Here is a 26,160-nt window from a genome sequence, read left to right as displayed (position 1 = left end):
AGAGACTAGACGTATAAGATTTCATGGGATTTAGCGATTAGGAGTGACAGATTGTTTGGTAAACGTATAGCATGTTCTATATGTTATAGTTATTTGAATGACTCTTACCATAATATGTTATGTTAACATACCAGGCACGTTCTCAGTTGGTTATTTATGCCTCATATAACGTACACTTATTCAGCCTGTTGTTCACTATTCTTTATTTATTTTAAATTGCCTTTCAAATGTCTATTCTTGGTGTTGGGTTTTATCAAATAAATTTCCCCCAAAAATGCGACTTATACTCCAGTGCGACTTATATATGTTTTTTTCTTTCTTTATTATGCATTTTCGGCCGGTGCGACTTATACTCCGGAGCGATTTATACTCCGAAAAATACGGTATATAAGTATGTGGAATTAAATTATGGAAGGGATTAAGCAAAGAAATCAAACAAAGCACCAATATGATTCAGTTTAAGAGACTGTTCAAACTACAAGTGTTCACAAAGAACAAGAATTATGATGAACATCTTGACACTTGTTTTTCTATTGAGACAAAGATTATTTATGTATTTATTAATATTTGTATGCTTACTATGGTATATTACACTAAAAAAAAATAAATCCTATTTTTATGGTTAATTTACTCTAAACTTCTACAGTAATTTTTCTTTTTTTTTATATAGTTTGTAAAACTGTACAATTGAAGACATTATCTGTAAATAAACAATCCGCCTGTTATTTTAAGTAATATGCCAGTAATGACAAACTATGTATATTTCAATTTTTTTTTACAGAAAAATACCAAATTAATTATACATAGCATTTTCTGTTTTCTTAAATTACTTTCAAATTCATGTAATGTTACGATATTTTTCCGGAAAATGTTTCACGAAAATTTCTGTAATTATAATGTTTTTGATCATTGTTTGGTTTACAATGTTTTACTTTAATTTGATATTGTTTTCGTTTGGCAGCTGTAGCTGCCAGTAGATGACCGTTTTTTTTACATCTTTTTTTTTTTTACAGTGTATTTATTTGTTCACTGTTCTGTTACAGAGAACAAGGAAATTGGATACAATTGCTACGGTATGAAAATACAAATATATATAATAATATATATAATATATAATAATAATAATAATAATAATAATAATAATAATAATAACATAATAATATATATAATATTATATATAACATATATAAATAATATATAATAATAATATATATAAATAATAATATAAATAATAATATAAATATATATATATATATAATATAAATATAAATAATAATATACATAATAATAATAATATGTATAAAATAAATAAGCTCTGCTTCTTCCTACTCCTTTTCGGACGTGCCGTAATGAAACAACTGGAACTAGCGGTTGTAACTGAAACTGAAACTGAAACTGAACTTATTGTTCCCTCCTGACTGCAGCGTCTCTTACCATGGGTCTTACCTGCGGTGGCAAGGTCGATCAGCCCCAGAAAGTGCATCAGTTTGAGGGAGCTGCACACCACCAGGAGGATGCCCACCGTCTGCAGCCCCTCCACCTCCCACTTTTCTCGGAAGAACAGATGCATCCTCTCCCCTTATCCTGCTCGCTCTCCGGATCTGACAGCCCCGAAAAACCCCGCGCCCTGGGGCGAGCACGTCCACCCTCCCCACCCCTCCAGCGCCTTTAGCTCCAATCACAAATGTCTTCAACTCTTCCGTCTCCCTCCACGAGTTGATGCCTCTCCATCCTGGGATTGCGCAGCAGCTGCATCGCAGAGGCTGGATTGTTATTGCTCCGCGTTCCCCGAATGGTAAGCGGGACCAGCTCCTCGCCCACACAGAGGTTTGTCAGAGGCGGTTTAAGTTCCAGGCGAAGTTGGGACCATTCCCCGTCAGGCAGATGTTACGTCTTCCCAGATGTGGACTCTCAAAGCGTCTCCACGAGTTTGCCTCCTCTTCCTGACTCCCCCTGCTGTGTCCCTCCCCGTGTTTAATTGGGCCAGTGAGTGAGGGAACCGTGGAGGTGTGGGAGGAGTGGAGAGTTCCACTATACACACACCGGCGGTAGGGAGGGAAGAGAGTAATGAATCGAGACGAGACAAGGAGAAAAAAAAAAATTGGAGAATGTTAGAAGGGGTGTGTTGGGAGGACATGATTCAGAACACCCCCCTAAAAAAAAGCCAGGATTGGGAAAGTCGGTGAGGGTGGACAAAGTCACAGATGTGTCCGCCGTCCCCCCCCCACCCCCCCCCCCTCCCCAGTGTAAAGTCAACACACCTGGAGGTCCAATCTGGCTGCAGTCCTGTGTTGCATTTGGGCTTATGTGCCGTGGGAATGTGGGGACGCTACAGTCGCATCTGTTCCAAAAACTTTTTCAACCCGTTCTAAAATTGGCTTTCCAAATGCCACTTTTTGGCACAGTAGTCATCACACAGCAGATTGGTTGGTGCAAAGAGACTCATTATTTCAGCGTGGCAAAAGGAAGAAAGGTAATTGTGTTTTAAGCGTTGATTTATTGCGATGGGTACTGTTCTAACTATAGGCTGCAACTAACGATTAATTTGATAATCAATTAATCTGTCGATTATTACTTCAATTAATCGATTAATAATCGGATGAAAGAGACTAACTACATTTCTATCCTTTCCAGTATTTTATTGAAAAAAAAAACAGGATACTGGCACCATACTTATTTTGATTATTGTTTCTCAGTTGTTTGTACATGTTGCCGTTTATAAAGGTTTATAAAAAAAAATAAAAAAAATAAGAAAATAATAATAATGAAATGTAGGTCTAGGCAAGACCTACATAGAGGTATTTGTTTCATGTCTCTACGACGTTCCTACCGAAAGTTACAAGCAGTTTTGTCAGAGTTTTCCTCTGAGGAGCAGTTTTTTCTCTTTTTTTTCCAAAAATTATGTAGAGCACAATTTTGAGTTTTGGAATTCGGTTTTTTTTTAGATCACAGTTTCCACCAGTCCCGATGTGTGTGAGAAGTTTGGTGAGTTTTGAAGTATTTTAAGGGGGTCAAATTACAGCTCAAAAATCAAAAATGAGTGTTTTTAGTCATTTTTTGTCTTGAAGGGGAAATTGCCAACTTCCTGTTGGTTTTCGCCCGAAGAAGTGAAATTATGAATTGTAGGTCTAACTGAGACCTACATACAGGTTTTTGTTTCATGTCTCTACGACCTTCCTAGTGGGAGTTAGAGGCAGATTTCTTCCTAGGGGGCGCTAGAGAGCAATTGTGATTTTTTGGGTTTGGTTTTTTGACTAAAGTCTGCTGGCACACTTTTTGGATGTGTGTAAAAAATTTGGTGAGTTTTGAAGCATGTTAAGGGGGGCGAAGTAGTGCGCAAAGCTGCGGAAGAAAAAAGAATAATAATAATAATAATAATAATAATAAAACATTACAATTTCAATAGGGTCCTTTCGTCCCATTGCAAAAGGACTCCCTTTGGGATTCCTTTTGAAAAGGTCCTGTGCGGACCCTAATAAATTGCCTCTGCGCATGCGCATAGCATAGATGCAACGAATCGATGACTAAATTAATCGCCAACTATTTTCATAAACGATTTTAATCGATTAGTTGTTGCAGCCCTAGTTCTAACTATACTAACCGGCACAGTGGCCTTGTGGTTAGAGTGTCCGCCCTGAGATCGGTAGGTAGTGAGTTCAAACCCCGGCCGAGTCATACCAAAGACTACAAGAAATGGCACCCAAGGATGTCGTTGTGGCTTGTGCAGCCCTTTGAGACACTTGTGATTTAGGGCTATATTAATAAACATTGATTGATTGATTGATAAGCTGGTTTTTCATGCATAGCAGTGGCAGCTGAAAATAATGTGAAAGTGTGTCTTAATTACGACGGTCAGCTGGATAAAAACAAAAAAAATAATACAGATAGGCGTATCATCATACCAAAGACTAAAAGATGGGACCCATTACTTCCCTGCTTGGCACTCAGCCTCAAGGGTTGGAATTGGGGGTTAAATCACCAAAAATTATTCCTGAGCGTGGCCGCCGCTGCTGCTCACTGCTCCCCTTACCTCCCAGGGGGGTGAACATGGGGATGGGTCAAATCCAGAGAGCAATTTCACCACACCTAGTGTGTGTGTGACTATCATTAGTACTTTAACTATTACTTTAATTCCAGTTTGAACCAATACGGTACTCAAAAGTAGTGGGTTAATACTGTATTTTCCGGATTATAAGGCTCATTAAAGAATTCATATTTTAATTTTTTTTCTTCTAAATGTAAAATACTTCCTTGTGGTCTACATAATGTGGACCTACCGCCCTGAGATCGGTAGGTCGTGAGTTCAAACCCCGACCGAGTCATACCAAAGACTATAAAAATGGGACCCATTGCCTCCCTGCTTGGCACTCAGCATCAAGGGTTGGAATTGGGGGTTAAATAACCAAAAATTATTCGTGAGCGCTGCCGCCGCTGCTGCTCACTGCTCCCCTCACCTCCCAGGGGGGTGAACATGGGGATGGGTCAAATGCAGAGAGTAATTGATATTTCAAATTACAGTTATGATCAAAAATGTAATCATTTATGGTCCTGAAAATGTTTACTTTGAACATTGCCATTACCAATACTGCCCCTGTAACTACTTGGTATTGGATCGATACCCAAATTTGTAGTATCGTCCAAAACTAATGTAAAGTATCCAAAAAAAGAATAATATGTTCTTATTACACTTTCACAGAAGTGTAGATTGAGCCATGTTACAACATAAAGTAAGCAGATATTAACAGTAAATTAGCAAGTAGATGAATGATAGTTTTGACAAATTAATCTAACTGGAAATTGCACAATGTGTACTTCGAAATTGTTATGTTATCATTTACAAAACCCAAAACTAGTGAAGTTGGAACGTTGTGTAATTCGTAAATTAAAACAGAATACAATGATTTGCAAATCCTTTTCAACTTATATTCAATTGCATAGACTCCAAAGACAAGATATTTAATGTTCGAACTGAGAAACTTATTTTTTAACTTAGAATTTAATGGCAGCAACACATTGCCAAAAAGTTGGCACAGGGGCATTTTTACCACAGTGTTACATGGCCTTTCCTTTTAACAACACTCAGTAAACGTTTGGGAACTGAGGAGACACATTGTGGAAGCTTCTCAGGTGGAATTCTTTCCCATTCTTGCTTGATGTACAGCTTAAGTTGTTCAACAGTCCGGGGTCGCCGTTGTCGTATTTTAAAGTTCTACTGCGCCACACATTTTCAATGGGAGACAGGTCTGGACTGCAGGCAGGCCAGTCTAGTACCCACAATATTTTACTATTAAGCCACACTGTCGTAACATTGGCATTGTCTTGCTGAAATAAGCAGGGGCGTCCATGATAACGTTGCTTGGATGGCAACATGTGTTGCTCCAAAACCTGTATGTACCTTTCAGCATTAATGGTGCCTTCACAGATGTGTAAGTTACCCATGCCTTGGGCACTAATACACCCCCATACTCTCACAGATGCTGGCTTTTCAACTTTGCACCTAGAACAATCCGGATGGTTCTTTTCTTCTTTGTTCCAGAGGACACAGCATCCACAGTTTCCAAAAACAATTTGAAATGTGGACTCGTCAGACCACAGAACACTTTTCCACTTTGCATAAATCCATCTTAGATGAGCTCGGGCCCAGCAAAGCCGGTGGCGTTTCTGGGTGTTGTTGATAAAAGGCTTTCGCTTTACATAGTAGAGTTTTAACTTGCACTTACAGATGTAGTGACCAACTGTAGTTACTGACAGTAGTTTTCTGAAGTGTTCCTAAACCCATGTGGTGATATCTTTACACACTGATGTCGCTTTTTGACGCAGTACCGCCTGAGGGATCCAAAGTCACGGGAATTCAATGTCAGATTCTCTGAAACCTTTAATGATATTCCAGACCGTAGATGGTGAAATCCCTAAATTCCTTGCAATAGCTGGTTGACAAATGTTGTTCTTAAACAATTTTCTCAGGCATTTGTTCACAAAGTGGTGACCCTCGCCGCATCCTTGTTTGTGAATGACTGAGCAATTCATGGAATCTTCTTTTGTACTCAATTATGGCACCCACCTGTTCCCAATTAGCCTGTTCACCTGTGGGATGTTCCAAATAAGTGTTTGATGAGCATTCCTCAACTTTCTCCGTCTTTTTTTTTGCCACGTGTGCCAGCTTTTTTGAAACATGTTGCAAGCATCCAATTCCAAATGAGCTAATATTTGCAAAAAATAACAAGGTTTTCCAGTTTGAACGTTAAGTATCTTGTCTCTGCAGTCTATTCAATTGAATATAGGTTGAAAAGGATTTGCAAATCGTTGTATTCTGTTTTTATTTACGATTTACACAACGTGCCAACTTCACTGGTTTTGCGGTTTGCATATGCCAAATTATTTATTGCGAGATCGTTATTGCAAGATAGCCCACATCGCCCATGCCTACTCAGCGGTAATCTAAACATCTGTGAATGTGAGCAATAATGATGTTTTTTCTATAGGGGCCCTCTGATTGATAGCTGGGATAGAGCCCCGCTTCCCCAAGACCCTTAACAGGATAACCAGTACAGAAAATAAACAGAGGCTGTTGTGAGATTGATCCATCGTTGTAAAAGAAATGGACATAAACAAATCCCCTTGATTTCTTCATGTTCAATAATGAACAGGAAGCCTCACAACAAACAGAGTATATAATGTCTGTGCGCATCTTATTCACTGCATCCTAAAACAGGCAGGGTGTAAGAGGAGAAGAAGGCGTGGATTGAAGAGACCCTGGGGGTTAAAAACGAGTCTGACAGAGGGTTTGATTTGTCTGTTGGAAGATTTATTGGGTCTCGAAGTCAAAATGAGACCATGGATCTGTAGCCACGACACCTCCACCTGAACAAGCAGCCTTGAGACTTTTTTTAAGCTGCAAGCAATCTGTGGTAGGATGTTGGGACCCAGAGAGCTATGATTTCCCGGTCATAAAACACAACCCTGTGCGGTCGCCCACATGAGTTGCCCGTCACTGTCGTTTGAAGACGTCTCCCCGAAAACAGGAAGGCTGTCTTTTGAACTTTTTTTTGAATGCCCTTGAAGGATGTGACATGACGACACGAGGCCTATTGTCATGGGCAGAGGGAGGCATGCAGTGACTTACAGTACGTTTTGCATACACCTACTAACGCATGACAGCATTTAATTAAACAGTTTGACGCAGGAGTACAATGACATAATCGGGCCAGTACATCCGCAGACACCCTTTGTAGTCGCAGAGTTCAATCGACAATGAAAAAAGGGAGCGAGACACCGTTTCTCCCGTAGTGCAGGACAATATTTGCCAAACAGAGACAAGAGATGGGAGATCAATATATCGCAAATAAACACAAATGTCTTCGGTGTGACTCCATTTATTTTCATCGACATGAACTCTTTGTTATTCCATAGACATTGTGTCTTACTGATCATTAAACTCATTTCACTGCATACATCAGTGGTCCTCAACCCACGATGTGCAATGTTTCAAATCAGTTTGAAAATTACATTCAAGTAGTTTTTTGTTATTCAGGTCATTTATTTAGAAAGAATCCCTATTTCCACCCATGCGACACACTATTGTACTTATTGGGTCTCCTCTATCATTACGGTAAGCTAGCAAAATGAGTTGCAGGGAAACAAGGACCGAGGTGCAACGGATTCTGCAATAGGGTGAATTTATTTTTGGTTTGATAATATTATAGTATTTGGTGTCATACGTGTAAACTGCAATAGTTTACACCCTTGTAGTTATATAGTGGAACCTTGATTTACGGATTTAATTGGTTCTTGAACATGGTTCACAAACCAAAAAAGTTTGTATAATAAAGCAGAGTTTCCCGTAAGAAACAATGTAAACAATAATTAGTTCTAGCCTTTGCAAAAGTCCCTATTTGATTTAAAAAATGCACTCTTTGAAGACACTAGAAACATATACGTTAGGTCAGGAAAAACCACAGAAGCTATTTCATCCCTACAAGCCTGTTTTGCAGGTTTCCCTGCTCTTCAGGGGATTTTTCAAATATAAACCAATCAAATCCCCTGAAGAGCAGGGAAAGGCTTGTAGGGATGAAATAGCCTCTGTGTTTTTTCCTGACCTAACGTATATTTTGCTCTACCCCAGTAATAAGCCCTGTATAACGGAGAAACCACAGAAACCTTGACTATATATATATATATATATATATATATATATATATATATATATATATATATATATATATATATATATATATATATATATGTTCGTGTGATGGTGCTTAGCTCCTAGTGTAAAGCTTAGCATGCTAGCCCGGTCAATGACACATCGACATATAGGAAAATATGCCCGTTAGCCTGTATGTCGATGTGTAGTCGAACTGACAGAGCAAAATATATTTTCAACAAATAAAACCTATATGGATATGGGTAGTGTCTGTGCCAATTTCATTGTCAATATGCTAATACGCTTAGGAAATGGGTTCCAACATTAGCACGGCTGTCATCATGGCAATGGGAAACAGCCAAATCACATGATAAAATAATTCCTCATTCGTGTTTGCATATTGTGGACTACATGTACCAAGTTATATGGCAATCTGAAACGTTTGAAACAGTAGCCTATAGGCATACCTTGGTAAAATGTCTCCTCTTTTTAATTTTGGGCGTACATTAGGCTGCTAAGCATGCTCTACTTATTTTCACCAGTATAACCATTGCTGGCGTTGGTTGTAGTTTGTTTTAGTCTTTGTTTTCTGATAGTACTGACAATAACCATATGATTGCCATTTGTTGTGATATTGTACGCAGGCATGACGTACTTCTTCCTGAAAATAGCCTAATTTCTGTGTAAAATGTGTTGGTTAGAGATTTGTTATTGACAAAAGGCTTGTCTATTCAGCTATCACGGTCCCAGCACCTCAACTCCTAGTAAGAGGCAGTGGAAGTTTGAAGTTCCTTGGAATAGACCCGGTCGATCGAGCTGGATTCGGCTGCGTATCTGGCAACCCGTGATTGCAGGAGCATTTCTGGCCACATTTTTACATATGGCGCCTTTAATTTAAAGTATGCATGCAAGTACTTGACTGCGATTAATCGTGATCAATCAAAATACAAAAGTGTGTTTAATCTGATTTGAAAATGTAATCTTTTGACAGCACTAATATACCCGGTAAATACATTGCAATCTGGTGTTCTTTGTAATAGTAATACACGCAAGCATACAAAAGACCTATGCAATGAACTTTAAAAGACTTTTGAGGCATCTGACGCTCTTAGTACAGGATCCTTCTTTGGCCTGACCTGTTTTAAGATGCAGCAAAACATATCTGCAAGACACCCCAAGGGAGATTCTGATCTGTAGACACCCCAAACACACACGCACGGATACAATTTGGGGTTATAATTGTTACGTCTTTTTGAGGCGTAATCTGCCTTAAAGGCAGACACAGCACATAATTGAAATACCTCCATATTTAGACGTCTACCTGAGCAATTATTCCCCTCAAAACTGATTAAAATGTCCAACAGGGAGAAACAGTGCATGTGTGTGTGCATGCACATGTGACTCTGAGGGGGTCATTGACAAATGATGCTCGAAATTGGCTAGTGTTTCCAATTAGATAAGAGAAGAAAAGATTCATTTGTATAAATCATTACTTTGTGAGGATATTTTTAATACTGAAAAAAGGTTCTTTAGACATGAACTTCTTATGAGCAGTTGTCAAAACCTGATTGATGGCTGGATTGTTTTCGCTTCTGGTAGTAATTCATTATTTATGTGGAGATGTTTGTTATGGATTAAGTACATATGTACCGTGTAGTTCTATGAGATGTACACCGCAAAGTGGTTGCTCTACTAGTCTCTTAATTAGTGTCCATAATTGGGTGACCTTTTTAGCTGTAAACGCAAATTCAAAATTCAAACTTAGTCAGATATCATAAGGTTGAGGTCAGAAGTTGATATGAACTCACCATGAGCATGAATGTCATATTTACTTAGGGCCTTTAATAACGTCTTCCAACCTTTCTTTCAATAGTTAGTGGTCTATCTACAGCAATCAATCTGCCACACAATAATACCTCAATGCTAACGAGGGGAAATTCCACTTTAACAACTGTCGTTGGCTTTGACAGTAGGATTGCTCGTATCACACGAAGTTCGACACTATTTTTAACTTTTATTACCAATCTTATGATAAACAACGGCACAATTCCAACAGGTTTTACCTCCTCTCGTGAAAACACATTTGTCTCCTTGAGTCTTCGCTTACCCCCCGGACACACAACCACACTTCCATATTCTCCACCAATCATCTTTCAGGCACGGACGGTGTGTTTGTAAACATGGGGAACAACTGACATCAAATCTAAACCACACAAACAGCAGGTCGTTACAATATGAATTTATATATATTACCTATTATTTGTGCACTATTGACAAATGATGGACCGAAAACTTGACCACCGGATGTAAACAAAACACACCCCATTGTCTGGAGCATTGTCAGCATGTCTGCAATGTGGACGTGATTTTTATATATATTGCAGGTATACCCGCGTCAACAGCCATCTACAAAATGTGCAAATATTAAAAGGACAGTGGCGGCTTTTAAGAAAAGAAAGTCCAACTGGAGCAGCGCCAAGCGAGTGTGACGTCATGCACGCTTCAGCCGCTTTAGTCAGGGACATCAAGGGACAGAAGTAGACTCTTTAAACACGAGTACATTCTATAATAACACCAGAAGAAGATGCTAGATTTATTGCTAGTAGTTTTTACTAAAAAAAAAAAAAAGTAATTACAAGAAAAAGTTTAAATGAATTGAATTGAATTGAAAAAAGCAGCAACAATTTGAAATGTGTCAAAACGATAAAAAAAATTGATGTAAAACTAATTAAGAAAAACAGATTTGTTTTAAATGTATGCATACATTTTTTTGAGCCTTTTTAAGAAAATCATGTCGTCATAGCAAATTATGCTAATTATTCAATGGGGTCATTGGGACCACGCCCATGACCACGTCCCCATCGCCACAGGTATATTGGCAGTTTAAGGCCTACTGAAATGAAATATTTTTATTTAAACGGGGATAGCAGATCCATTCTATGTGTCATACTTGATCATTTCGCGATATTGCCATATTTTTGCTGAAAGGATTTAGTATAGAACAACAACGATAAAGTTTGCAACTTTTGGTCTCTGATAAAAAAAAGACTTTCCCCTACCGGAAGTAGCGTGACGTAGTCAGTTGTTCGCTTCCTCATATTTTCCTATTGTTTTCAACGCAGCTAGAGCGATTTGGACCGAGAAAGCGACGATTACCCCATTAATTTGAGCGAGGATGAAAGATTCGTGGATGAGGAACGTTAGAGTGACGGACTAGAATGCAGTGCAAAACATATCTTTTTTCGCTCTGACCGTAACTTAGGTACAAGCTGGCTCATTGGATTCCACACTCTCTCCTTTTTCTATTGTGGATCACGGATTTGTATTTTAAACCACCTCGGATACTATATCCTCTTGAAAATGAGAGTCGAGAACGCGAAATGGACATTCACAGTGACTTTTATCTCCACGACAATACATCGACGAAGCTCTTTAGCTACTGAGCTAACGTGATAGCATCTGGCTCAAATGCAGATAGAAACAAAATAAATAAATCCCTGACTGGAAGGATAGACAGAAGATCAACAATACTATTAAACCATGGACATGTAACTACACGGTTAATAATTCTCAGCCTGGCAAAGCTTAACAATGCTGTTGCTAACGACGCTGAAACTAACTTAGCAACTTAGCAACCGGACCTCACAGAGCTATGATAAATCATTAGCGTTCCACCTACGCCAGCCAGCCCTCATCTGCTCATCAACACCCGTGCTCACCTGCGTTCCAGCGATCGACGGCGCGACGAAGGACTTCACCCGATCACAAATGCGGTTGGCGGCTAGCGTTGGCTAGCGCGTCTGCTATCCAAGTAAGTCCTCCTGGTTGTGTTGCTACAGCCAGCCGCTAATACACCGATCCCACCTACAACTTTCTTCTTTGCAATCTCCATTGTTCATTAAACAAATTGCAAAAGATTCACCAACACAGATGTCCAGAATACTGTGGAATTTTGAAATGAAAACAGAGCTTTTTGTATTGGATTCAATGGGCTACCGATACTCCTGTTTCACTGGCTACGTCACGCGCATACGTCATCATCCAAAGGCGTTTTCAACCGGAAGTTTAGCGGGAAATTTAAAATTGCACTTTATAAGTTAACCCGGCCGTGTTGGCATGTGTTGCAATGTTAAGATTTCATCATTGATGTATAAACTATCAGACTGCGTGGTCGGTAGTAGTGGCTTTCAGTAGGCCTTTAGGGGAAACCCTGTTAATGCAAAATTAATCACATGAGTTAACACATAACTTTTGACAGGACTAGTTAAAGTTAAAATTAAAGCACCAATGATTGTCACACACACACACTAGGTGTGGCGAAATTATTCTCTGCATTTGACCCATCACCCTTGATCACCCCGTGGGAGGTGAGGGGAGCAGTGAGCAGCAGCGGTGGCCGCGCCCGGGAAGCATTTTTGGTGATTCAACCCTCAATTTTTATAGTCTTTGGTATGACTCGGCCGGGGTTTGAACTCACGACCTACCGATCCCAGGGCGAACACTCTTACCACTAGGCCACTGAGTTATTTTGTTGTTTCCTGTACTCAGACGTCATAGTAACCACGCCCCTCATTGCCACATGTGTCTTGGCAGTTTAGGGGAAACCTTGTTAATGCAAAATTAATCACATGAGTTAACTCATCATTTTCGACAGCACTCGTTATTTTGTTGCTTCCTGTACAGCACTTTTATTTTTGTTCCATTTTCCTGTTAACTCCTGTTTAAGCTACTCAGTGGCCTAGTGGTTAGAATGTCCGCTCTGAGATCGGTAGGTTGTGAGTTCAAACCCTAGCCAAGTAATACCAAACACTATAAAAATGGGACCCATTACCTCCCTGCTTGGCACTCAGCATCAAGGGTTGGAATTGGGGGTCAAATCACCAAAAATGATTCCCGGGCGCGGCCACCGCTGCTGCCCACTGCTCCCCTCACCTCCCAGTGGGGTGAACAAGGGGATGGGTCAAATGCAGAGGACAAAGTGTGTGTGTGACAATCATTGGTACTTTAACTTTAACTTAACTTGTTTGCCTTCTTCTTGCCGCTCCTTCTGTCCGAGTGTGGCTCCCTTATTGGCAATCAGGACTGACCTGGGTTTCAATCAGGATGCTTTTTTATGCCAGCCCTATCCTTGCTTTGTGCTTCCATAACGAACAGTGTTCCATATGCTTCCCGTACACTTCCGTACTGCCCTATTTTTGTTATCGTCATCAAATAAAATGTTTTGCCAGCACTTCGCCTGCCGTTTCCGCATCCTGGGGTCCAGACCCACAACACCCACACCAAAATGTAAAAGACCTATTAACTTCTTGTTAGGGACTCCGGCTGTTTTTGGTCAAATATAGTTTTCTGAGGTAAAATAAAATGTCAGAGCTGAATACTAAAATGGTCTTTTTTTAGAAGTCATTCCATCCATCCATTCATCCATTTTCTACCGCTTGTCCCTTTTGGGGTCGCAGGGGGTGCTGGAGCCTATCTCAGCTGCATAGTCTTAAGGTTTTTTGGAGGGGAATAGTGAGATTTTTTATCTAGACTAGTTTTCAACCATGTAATAAGTGCATGTTTATACTATGCATGCCAAAGTGGTAAACCAAGTGTGAAAATTAATGTGTTTTAAAAACAACAAGTAGGCTGTTTGACCATTCCAAATGCAAACGGGGACGCCATGTTCCCCCTTGACTCACACAGTTGCAATGTCGTCAGACACCTGGAGAGGGCAGTGTCATGTAACACATCTAATGAGACACCCTGTCCTGCCCACCTTGATCTATAATTATTTTATCTTTATCATCCTTCATAAAAATTCACCTCCAGAGACCAAACAGAACAGTGGGAGGCTAATGAAAGATCGCAAGCTGTTAACGATTTCCAAGGACACACAACACACACACAAATACACACACACACACACACACTGGTTAGCATTTGGAATGGGGACCAAGTTTTTGATCATTACTTGTGGGGACCACCCGTTCTACAGGTTGTGGAGGCATAAAAAAAATGAGGTAAAATGGCCACTGCCCAGTTAGCTCATACACGTCTTTAAATCTCTGGATTGATGAAGTAATGTGCTGATCATTCTTACTGGGGACCCTGGGGAAAAGAGTTAATATGGTTCATGGGGACCATAATTCACACAAATTTGTACGGATGCAATTTGGGCTGCTGTGCAAATGTCTCACACTCAAACTAACCAGTAAACAGGTTTTATGGGCCAAAGCTTGAAAATCACTTAGGCATCTTCAGAATGGATCTGACTATCATTTAAAAAAAGGTTTCCCTTTAGGGGACCTGTTTTTTTGTCCCCATACCGTCAGAGGTCCCCTAAAGGTGACTGTGTAAACAGAGCGATGTCGCCATTAAGTAAGCATTGCCAGAACACGCACGCACACACACACACACACACACACACACACACACACACACACACACACACACACACACACACACACACACACACACACACACACACACACACACACACACACACACACACACACACACACACACGCATGCATGTCTTCCCTACTTTGTGTGGACCCACGTTTGGGCAGTAGGTTGTGAGGGCCCCCCTTTCCACTATAGCTAGAATGATGAAAAAAAAATATCTTGCACTAGATGGGAGTAGAGAGTTGCAACCTCACTTCAGAATGCAAAACACACAAAGTAAAAAAAAAAAATTTACTTCTGTAGTTGTGAGGACCGAACCGCTGTTGCTAGGTCGATTTGACCATACACACACATAGTAGTAAGTTCTGTGAGTTGGCCATTTTTAAGGACAGCAAAGTACTCAATGAAGGTAACACATCTAAATTGAAAATAAATCATATCTTGCTAATTTCTCAACCTATTTTCATTCAGTTTACATTATTGTATAAATGTACAAAACATGTACTACATATACAAATGTATGTACAAACCCCGTTTCATATGAGTTGGGAAATTGTGTTAGATGTAGATATAAATGGCATACAATGATTTGCAAATCATTTTCAACCCATATTCAATTGAATGCACTACAAAGACAACATATTTGATGTTCAAACTCATAAACTTTATTCTTTTTTTGCAAATAATAATTAACTAACACCCTCCCCGGATTGCTAATAATCAAATGTAAACAATCAAATGCAGATACTTTTTCTTATGCCTTCTGATCTCTCTCTCTCTCTCTCTCTCTCTCTCTCTATGTCCACTACTTGCTGTCCATATCCTACCCCCCCCCCCCCCCCCCCTCCACACCCCTGATTGTAAATAATGTAAATAATTCAATGTGATTATCTTGTGTGATGACTGTATTATGATGATAGTATATATGATAGTATATATCTGTATCATGAATCAATTTAAGTGGACCCCGACTTAAACAAGTTGAAAAACTTATTGGGGTGTTACCATTTAGTGGTCAATTGTACGGAATATGTACTTCACTGTGCAACCTACTAATAAAAGTCTCAATCAATCAATCAATCAATCAAAACTTAGAATTTCATGGCTGCAACACGTGCCAAAGTAGTAGAACACTTTTCCACTTTGTATCAGTCCATCTTAGATGAGCTCAGGCCCAGCGAAGCCGACGGCGTTTCTGGGTGTTGTTGATAAACGGTTTTCGCCTTGCATAGGAGAGTTTTAACTTGCACTTACAGATGTAGCGACAGACTGTAGTTACTGACAGTGGGTTTCTGAAGTGTTCCTGAGCCCATGTGGTGATATCCTTTACACACTGATGTCGCTTGTTGATGCAGTACAGCCTGAGGGATCAAAGGTCACGGGCTTAGCTGCTTACGTGCAGTGATTTCTCCAGATTCTCTGAACCCTTTGATGATATTACGGACCGTAGATGGTGAAATCCCTAAATTCCTTGCAATAGCTGGTTGAGAAATGTTTTTCTTAAACTGTTCAACAATTTGCTCACGCATTTGTTGACAAAGTGGTGACCCTCGCCCCATCCTTGTTTGTGAATGACTGAGCATTTCATGGAATCTACTTTTATACCCAATCATGGCACCCACCTGTTCCCAATGTGCCTGTTCACCTGTGGGACGTTCCAAATAAGTGTTTGATGAGCATTCCTCAACTTTATCAGTATTTATTGCCACCTTTCCCAACTTCTCTGTCACGTGTTGCTGGCATCAAATTCTAAAGTTAATGATTATTTGCAACAACAAAAAAATGTTTATCAGTTTGAACATGAAATATGTTGTCTTTGTAGTGCATTCAACTGAATATGGGTTGAAAATGATTTGAAAATGATTGTATTCCGTTTGTATTTACATCTAACATAATTTCCCAACTCATATGGAAACGGGGTTTGTACATAATAAGTAGAAAATGAAACACACACAAAATGTATACATAAATACATAGAGTACAGTACACACACAAGTGCTATATTTGCAATATGTGAAAAAGACAGCAGACAAAATAGTATTAAAGACCTCATACTTACACCATTATATTTCTTTGAACTTTTAGAAGGCATGATGTGTTTTGCTGTGTTGGTGGCAGCGCTGCAATCCACTAAATATATTTCAACCCTATCAAAATGCAGCAGCCTACCTCCTGTCTCCAGCAGATACATCTGGTAAGAACAGCCCCCAACAGGTCGATACTGCAGAGAAAACTTTCAAGCGGCTAACTCGATCTGAGCTTTTCAAAAGTTAGATGTCGAAACTAAAGGAACTAGAAAACCATTCGACAGGGCCTGAAGGAAAGAAAACAATTTAGTAATGTCCGACCACGACTGATCATACCGACTGTGAAACCAAAATGGCCTAATAACAACAATCTTCGGCCTTCCATTGTTGCTGCAGTAAGACAAGGTGAATAATGGCCACTGCCAATGCATGAATGTTTTATGCTAGTAAATCCTGCAGCAGGAGAGAATACAAAGTGTCCCGAACTTTTTCAGATATGAGCAAAAACGCATTGATGTGCTAAATTATTTTATGTTCATTTCCCATGACGGCCCGTTTAGGCAGCTGGTTGAGTGCAAGTTTTTTTTGCCATGCTGACAATACAGCACTTTAAAATATGGCTGTACGGATGCAACGTTTTTACTTCCCATACAATACCTACCTACAGCAGGAATGTACAGTACAGGTCAAAAGTTTGGACACGCCTTCTCATTCAAGGCATTTTCTTTATTTTCATGACTATTTACATTGTAGATTGTCACTGAAGGCGTCAAAACTATGAATGAACACGTGGAGTTATGTACTTAACACACAAAGGTGAAATAACTTAAAACATGTTTTATATTCTATTCTATATTCACTTTACCCACCTGCTCCCAGTGCCACCCACACTGGTTTAAATGTACCGTATTTTCCGCACTATAAGGCGCACCGAAAAACCTCCAGATATCTCAAAAGCTGACAGTGCGCCTTATAATCCGGTGCGCCTTATATATGGACCAATATTGAGCCACAACAGGTCTCGCAACTACGGGATGCATAATGTAACCCCAGCCTCTACTGTAGCGTCTATTCTATGCGCCTTATAATGCGGTGCGCCTTATGTATGAACAACGTTTTAAAATAGGCCATTCATTGAAGGTGCGCCTTATAATCCGGTGCACTTTATAGTGCGGAAAATACGGTAACTTAGATATTGGGTTTCACTATGTAAAGTGCTTGGAGTCACTAGAGAAAAGCGCTATATAAATATAATTCACTTAACTAGCTCCTTCAAAATAGCCACCCTTTGCTCTGATTACTTTTTCGCACACATTTTCGCATTCTCTTGACGAGCTTTAAGAGGTAGTCAACTGAAATGGTTTTCCCTTCACAAGTGTGCTTGAAGCTCATCGAGAGAATGCCAAGAGTGTGCAAAAAAGTAATCAGAGCAAAGGGTGGCTATTTTGAAGAAACTAGAATATAAAACAGGTTTTCAGTTATTTCACCTTTTTTTTGTTAAGTACATAACTCCACATGTGTATCTAAGTTACCGTATTATTCGCACTATAAAGCGCACCGGATTATAAGGCGCACCTTCAATGAATTGCCTATTTTAAAACGTTGTTCATACATAAGGCGCACCGCATTATAAGGCGCATAGAATAGACGCTACAGTAGAGGCTGGGGTTACATTATGCATCCCGTAGTTGCGAGACCTGTTGTGGCTCAATATTGGTCCATATATAAGGCGCACCGGATTATAAGGCGCACTGTCAGCTTTTGAGATATCTAGAGGTTTTTAGGTGCGCCTTATAGTGCGGAAAATACGGTACATTTAAACCAGTGTGGGTGGCACTGGGAGCAGGTGGGTAAAGTGAATATAGAATAGAATATAAAACATGTTTTAAGTTATTTCACCTTTGTGTGTTAAGTACATAACTCCACATGTGTTCATTCATAGTTGTGATGCCTTCAGTGACAATCTACAATGTCAATAGTCATGAAAATAAAGAAAACGCATTGAATGAGGAGAAGGTGTGTCCAAACTTATGGCCTGTACTGTATATCAGCAACAGCATCCTTTTATCATTTTGTAGTGTGGAATACTGGAAAATGTTTAATCAAGTGAAATTAGTCAAACGGGTCAGCCGTGCCTGCCTTCGGGTGAAAGCTCTTTATTTTATTGTATTACGATTATTATTATTATTTACATCGTAGTGGCCAGCACTCCATTATTACGACGGGAACGGGGGCAAATGGGAATCATAGCACATCATTTTATTATTTTGTAGTGCGGAATGTTGGAAAAGGTTTGATTGAGTGGTCTGACGAGTCCATATTTCAAATTATTTTGGAAATTGTGGACGTGTCCTCCGGAAAAAAGAGGAAAAGAACCATCTGGATTGTTATAGGCGAAAAGTTCAAAAGCCAGCATCTGTGATGGTATGGGGGTGTATTAGTGCCCAAGGCATGGGTAACTTACACATCTGTGAAGGCACCATTAATGCTGAAAGGTACATACAGGTTTTGGAGGAACTTATGTTGCCATCCAAGCAACGTTATCATGGACGCCCCTGCTTATTTCAGCAAGACAATGCCAATGTTACAACAGCGTGGCTTCGTAGTTCAGACCTGTCTCCCATTGAAAATGTGTGGCGCATTATGAAGCCTAAAATACCACAACGGAGACCCCCGGACTGTTGAACAACTTAAGCTGTACATCAAGCAAGAATGGGAAATAATTCCACCTGAAAAGCTTCAAAAATCGGTCTCCTCAGTTCCTGAGTGTTGTTAAAAGGAAAGGCCATGTAACTCAGTGGTAAAAATGCCCCTATCCCGACTTTTTTGCAACGTGTTGCTGCCATTAAATTGTAAGTTAATGATTATTTGGAAAAAAAAAAGTAGTTTCTCAGTTTGAACATTAAATATCTTGTCTTTGCAGTCTATTCAATTGAATATAAGTTGAAAAGGATTTGCAAATCATTGTATTCTGTTTTTATTTACGAATTACACATCGTGCCAACTTCACTGGTTTTGTATTATAATTGATATGCCTGATGTACATAGTTATCGCACAAGGCTGCAATATTTATTAGGATGGATAATTTTAGGCTATAGCATCCCAACCCTATTACTGTAGTGACAACCTCTAGCAGACATTGGAGTGTGAAAGCACTTAAGAAACAATTAAAAGTCTTTAAATTCACATTTGATTTATTTATTATTACAAAAAAACACTTCACTTTCCCCAAATACAACTGCTGACTGTAGTGTTTGACCTCTGTGATGACGCCTGCTTCTAAGGTTGGAACTTCTGAAGACAGTGCAAGGATTATTTTCCCCCTGCTGCATTTTGCATGAACATCATGTTAGTGCATTAGCAAGCAGACTGTAGCAACACAACTCCTCAGCTATAAACTATTCTAGTAAATGTGGATTGCAGTCACTTAGGCTTTTGACTTCATTGCTTTTTGGACAAAACATCCAGCCAACATGTTTTAGAAGGCAGCTCAGCAGCAAAATCTTTCAAACACAACTACTGTAAGTGGGTACGCAATACTTCCATGCGTTTGTGTGCATTAATCAGATGATTCTTACTCAATGTTATCATCACTCTGCAGACATGTGCACGAGGAAAAGGAGAAGAACAGACTACGGTCTTCCGTGCACTTGCCATGCAGATAGCTTCCTGACACACATCAGCAGCCAGAAAATCAATTCAGACATCACAATGCATCACACAACTGCCTTACTGTGCGTTAACCACAACACACCATGGTCATCACCCCAACACACTATGGTCATCCCCACAACATACTATGCTCATCCCCACAACACACTATGGTCATCACCCCAACACACTATGGTCATCCCCACAACACACTATGGTCATCACCCCAACACACTATGGTCATCACCCCAACACACTATGGTCATCCCCACAACACACTATGGTCATCACCCCAACACACTATGGTCATCCCCACAACACACTATGGTCATCACCCCAACACACTATGGTCATCCCCACAACACACTATGGTCATCACCCCAACACACTATGGTCATCACCCCAACACACTATGGTCATCCCCACAACACACTATGGTCATCACCCCAACACACTATGGTCATCCCCACAACACACTATGGTCATCACCCCAACACACTATGGTCATCCCCACAACACACTATGGTCATCACCCCAACACACTATGGTCATCCCCACAACACACTATGGTCATCACCCCAACACACTATGGTCATCCCCACAACATACTATGCTCATCCCCACAACACACTATGGTCATCCCCACAACATACTATGCTCATCCCCACAACACACTATGGTCATCCCCACAACACACTATGGTCATCACCCCAACACACTACGGTCATCCCCACAACACACTATGCTCATCACCCCAACACACTATGGTCATCACCCCAACACACTATGCTCATCACCCCAACACACTATGCTCATCACCCCAACACACTATGGTCATCACCCCAACACACTATGGTCATCACCCCAACACACTATGCTCATCACCCCAACACACTATGCTCATCACCCCAACACACTATGGTCATCACCCCAACACACTATGGTCATCCCCACAACATACTATGCTCATCCCCACAACACACTATGCTCATCACCCCAACACACTATGCTCATCCCCACAACACACTACGGTCATCACCCCAACACTCTATGGTCATCCCCACAACACACTATGGTCATCACCTCAACACACTATGCTCATCACCCCAACACACTATGGTCATCCCCACAACACACTATGCTCATCACCCCAACACACTATGGTCATCACCCCAACACACTATGCTCATGACCCCAACACACTATGGTCATCACCCCAACACACTATGGTCATCACCCCAACACACTACGGTCATCCCCACAACACACTATGCTCATCACCCCAACACACTATGGTCATCACCCCAACACACTACGGTCATCACCACAACACACTATGGTCATCACCCCAACACACTACGGTCATCACCCCCAACACATTATGGTCATCACCTCAACACACTATGCTCATCACCCCAACACACTCTGGTTATCCCCACAACACACTATGGTCATCACCCCAACACTCTATGGTCATCCCCACAACACACTATGGTCATCACCCCAACACACTATGGTTATCCCCACAACACACAATGGTCATCCCCACAACACACTATGGTCATCACCCCAACACACTATGGTCATCACCCCAACACACTATGGTTATCCCCACAACACACAATGGTCATCCCCACAACACACTATGGTCATCACCCCAACACACTATGGTCATCACCCCAACACACTATGGTTATCCCCACAACACACTATGGTTATCCCCACAACACACCATGGTCATCACTACAACACACTATGCTCATCACCCCAACACACTATGCTCATCACCCCAACACACTATGCTCATCCCCACAACACACTATGGTCATCACCCCAACACACTATGCTCATCCCCACAACACACTACGGTCGTCACCCCAACACACTATGGTCATCCCCACAACACACTACGGTCATCACCCCAACACTCTATGGTCATCCCCACAACACACTATGGTCATCACCTCAACACACTATGCTCATCACCCCAACACACTATGGTCATCACCACAACACACATTATGGTCATCACCCCAACACACTATGGTCATCACCACAACACACAACGCTCATCACCCCAACACACTATGCTCATCACCCCAACATACTATGCTCATTACCACAACATACTATGCTCATCACCACAACACTCTATGGTCATCCCCACAACACACTATGGTCATCACCTCAACACACTATGGTCATCACCACAACACACATTATGGTCATGACCTCAACACACTATGCTCATCACCCCAACACACTATGGTCATCACCACAACACACTACGCTCATCACCCCAACACACTATGGTCATCACCCCAACACACTATGGTCATCACCTCAAAACACTATGGTCATCACCCCAACACACTATGGTCATCACCACAACACATTATGGTCATCACCTCAACACACTATGCTCATCACCTCAACACACTATGCTCATCACCCCAACACACTATGGTCATCACCTCAAAACACTATGCTCATCACTCCAACACACTATGGTCATCACCCCAACACACTATGGTCATCACCACAACACATTATGGTCATCACCACAACACACTATGCTCATCACCCCAACACACTATGGTCATCACCCCAACACACTATGCTCATCACCCCAACATACTATGCTCATTACCACAACATACTATGCTCATCACCACAACACACTATGCTCATCACCACAACATACTATTCTCATCACCCCAACACATTATGGTCATCACCACAACACACTATGGTCATCACCACAACACATTATGGTCATCACCACAACACACTATGCTCATCACCCCAACACACTATGGTCATCACCCCAACACACTATGCTCATCACCCCAACATACTATGCTCATTACCACAACATACTATGCTCATCACCACAACACACTATGCTCATCACCACGACACACTATGGTCATCACCCCAACACACTATGCTCATCACCACGACACACCACGCCAGTCTGCACAGACTAACTATCACTTGCTCACTGTACATTCATTGTAAAAGCACATAATTAGCCTTCAGCCTTGGGAAGAACAGGTCCAGTGGTTGAGGAAAGAAAAAACCTGATCAAAAACAGGACAAAATAAATGAGAGGTAGAAATGCATGCTTGGAGACTTATGCAGATACCAAACACACATCAACAGGTACCAGAAGGTAAGAAAAGTAGCTTTTGCATAATATTGCGAAACAAAACCCCAGATAATATGTCTTACCTTATACACACACCATAATAATACTCGTATGTTGAAGCACAGTACAATCCATCAAGCGGTGCGACTTCATAGCTTACCAAAGTCGTACTAAAACATGTTGATAGATTTTTGAGCGCCGTGTGTAATGTTCTATATTTTCAATGGACATATAAAATGCTGGTGTTGTTTACTTGAGTCATATTGCAGCCTACATGTATCTCTTATTTGTGACTGCCATCATATCGCAGTCAACACGTATCTCTTATGTGTGACTGTCATCTACTGGTCACACTTATCATTACACCATGTACCAAATAAGTTTGCTTCGAGGTCAGTAAGCACAACCAGAATTATTCTGTACATTAGGAACAGCAAAAAGTCAGTGTTCAAAAACAAAAACAAAAAATAAAAAAATGAGGGGTCTTTTACTTGAACTAAGCAAAATGATCTGCCAATAGAACAAGAAAATGTGGCTTGTCAAGACTTTCCAAAACAAGTAAAATTAGCTAACCTCAATGAACCCAAAAATACCTTAAAATAAGTATATTCTCACTAATAACAAGTGCACTTTTCTTGGTAGAAAAAAAAGAGACCTTTTTGCTCAATATGTTGAAAAATATTCTTAAATTAAGTAAATGCTAGTGCCATTATCTTGACATAATGATATGCGCTCGGCATCATGATTTTTTTTTTCATGCTTGAAGTAAGAAATTCTTACTTTAAAAACGTAGTTTTATACTTGTGAGTGTTGATGACACAGCTTTGCAACAGTTGATATTCTAGTTTCAAGCATGTTTTACTCAATATAGGTCATCAAATCTCAGCAACAAGCTGTAATATCTTACTGAGATCATTTAGGACCAAAACCCTTAAAACAAGTAAAACACTCTAACATAAAATCTGCTTAGTGAGAAGAATGATCTTATAAGACAGAAAATAAGCAAATATCACCCTTATTTGAGATATTTAATCTTACTTAGATTTCAGTTTTTGCAGGCTCACTGTCGAGTTTTGAGAAAATGAAAGGATTTTAGGTGCGCCTTATAGTCCGAAAAATACGTAACTTTTTCTTGTTACAAATGCACTGTTTTTAAAGCTGCAAGTGATGAACGCTTATTTAGTGAAACGAAAAGAAATGTAAAATAATCGATTTTAATCGAAAGGTAGCTCCTGGATCGCAATGGTAATCGAATCGTGAAGTGGCCAAAGATTCCCACCTGTAGTAATCATGTTGAGGGCTACAGACAGATACAAGCATAGGAAGCGAGAGACAGTGATGGAGGGTTAAGGATGGAAAGAATTGTGTATTGAATGTCTTCTGTCACAGCCTGTGGTGCAGCACACTCTTATCTTGACGAGCCTTCAGAGGGGCTACAGCGGGGGAAGAGACTCAGACACAACAAGGACCTTCTGCTTTCCACTCACTACTTTTATTCCTCTTGACCAGGGGTCCCCAAACTTTTTGACTCCGGGGCCGCATTTGGTTAAAACAATTTGGCTGGGGGCCGCGCTATATGTGTGAATATGTGTGTGTGTGTGTGTGTATATATAAATATATATATATACTGTATATATATGTGTGTGTATATATGTATATGTATACTGTTATATATACATATATATATATATATATATATATATATATATGTGTATGTGTATATATGTGTGTGTATATATGTATATGTATATTTATATGTATATGTGTATATATGTGTGTGTATATATGTATATTTATATGTGTATATATGTGTGTGTATATATGTATATGTATATTTATATGTATATGTGTATATATGTGTGTGTATATATGTATATGTATATTTATATGTATATGTGTATATATGTGTGTGTATATATGTATATGTATATTTATATATATATGTGTATATATGTGTGTGTATATATGTATATTTATATGTATATGTGTATATATGTGTGTGTATATATGTATATGTATATTTATATATATATGTGTATATATGTGTGTGTATATATGTATATTTATATGTATATGTGTATATATGTGTGTGTATATATGTATATGTATATTTATATGTATATGTGTATATATGTGTGTGTATATATGTATATAATAATAATAATAATAATACCTGGGATTTATATAGCGCTTTTCTAAGTACCCAAAGTCGCTTTACATGTTAAAAACCCATCATTCATTCACACCTGGTGGTGGTAAGCTACTTTCGTAGCCACAGCTGCCCTGGGGTAGACTGACGGAAGCGTGGCTGCCAATTTGCGCCTACGGCCCCTCCGACCACCACCTATCATTCATTCACCGGTGTGAGCGGCACCGGGGGCAAGGGTGAGGTGTCCTGCCCAAGGACACAACGGCATGGTAAGAGGCGGGGAGCGAACCTGCAACCCTCAGGTTTCTGACACGGGCGCTCTACCCACTACGCCATGCCGCCCCTAATATAAGTATATGTATATTTATATGTATATGTGTATATATGTGTGTGTATATATGTATATTTATATGTATATGTGTATATATGTGTGTGTATATATGTATATGTATATTTATATGTATATGTGTATATATGTGTGTGTATATATGTATATGTATATTTATATGTATATGTGTGTGTATATATGTATATGTATATTTATATGTATACGTGTATATATGTGTGTGTATATATGTATATGTATATTTATATGTATATGTGTATATATGTGTGGGGCGGTATAGCTCGGTTGGTAGCGTGACTTGAGGG

The 26,160-nt window shown here is 40.0% G+C and overlaps 1 protein-coding gene across 6 annotated transcripts in view; it reads right to left on the bottom strand.

The window, feature by feature from the left end:
* Nucleotides 1-26,160, bottom strand: part of LOC133657158 (Kv channel-interacting protein 2-like) — a 344,954-nt gene that overhangs the window by 62,957 nt on the left and 255,837 nt on the right. The window contains exon 1 of one of the 6 annotated variants that reach the window (XM_062058132.1): nt 1,435-1,600. The exons of 4 other annotated variants lie outside the window; for them this stretch is intronic. In XM_062058132.1, the coding sequence (XP_061914116.1) occupies nt 1,435-1,570 (136 nt within the window). In that variant the 5' untranslated portion in view covers nt 1,571-1,600. Of the gene's footprint in view, nt 1-1,434; nt 1,601-26,160 lie in introns of those variants that run through there. One more of the 6 variants, XM_062058133.1, reaches the window with a different exon arrangement.

Source organism: Entelurus aequoreus, linkage group LG09 (genome assembly GCF_033978785.1).
Source record: "Entelurus aequoreus isolate RoL-2023_Sb linkage group LG09, RoL_Eaeq_v1.1, whole genome shotgun sequence".
Lineage (NCBI taxonomy): Eukaryota > Metazoa > Chordata > Actinopteri > Syngnathiformes > Syngnathidae > Entelurus > Entelurus aequoreus.
This window is presented reverse-complemented; position numbering and strand designations above follow the sequence as displayed.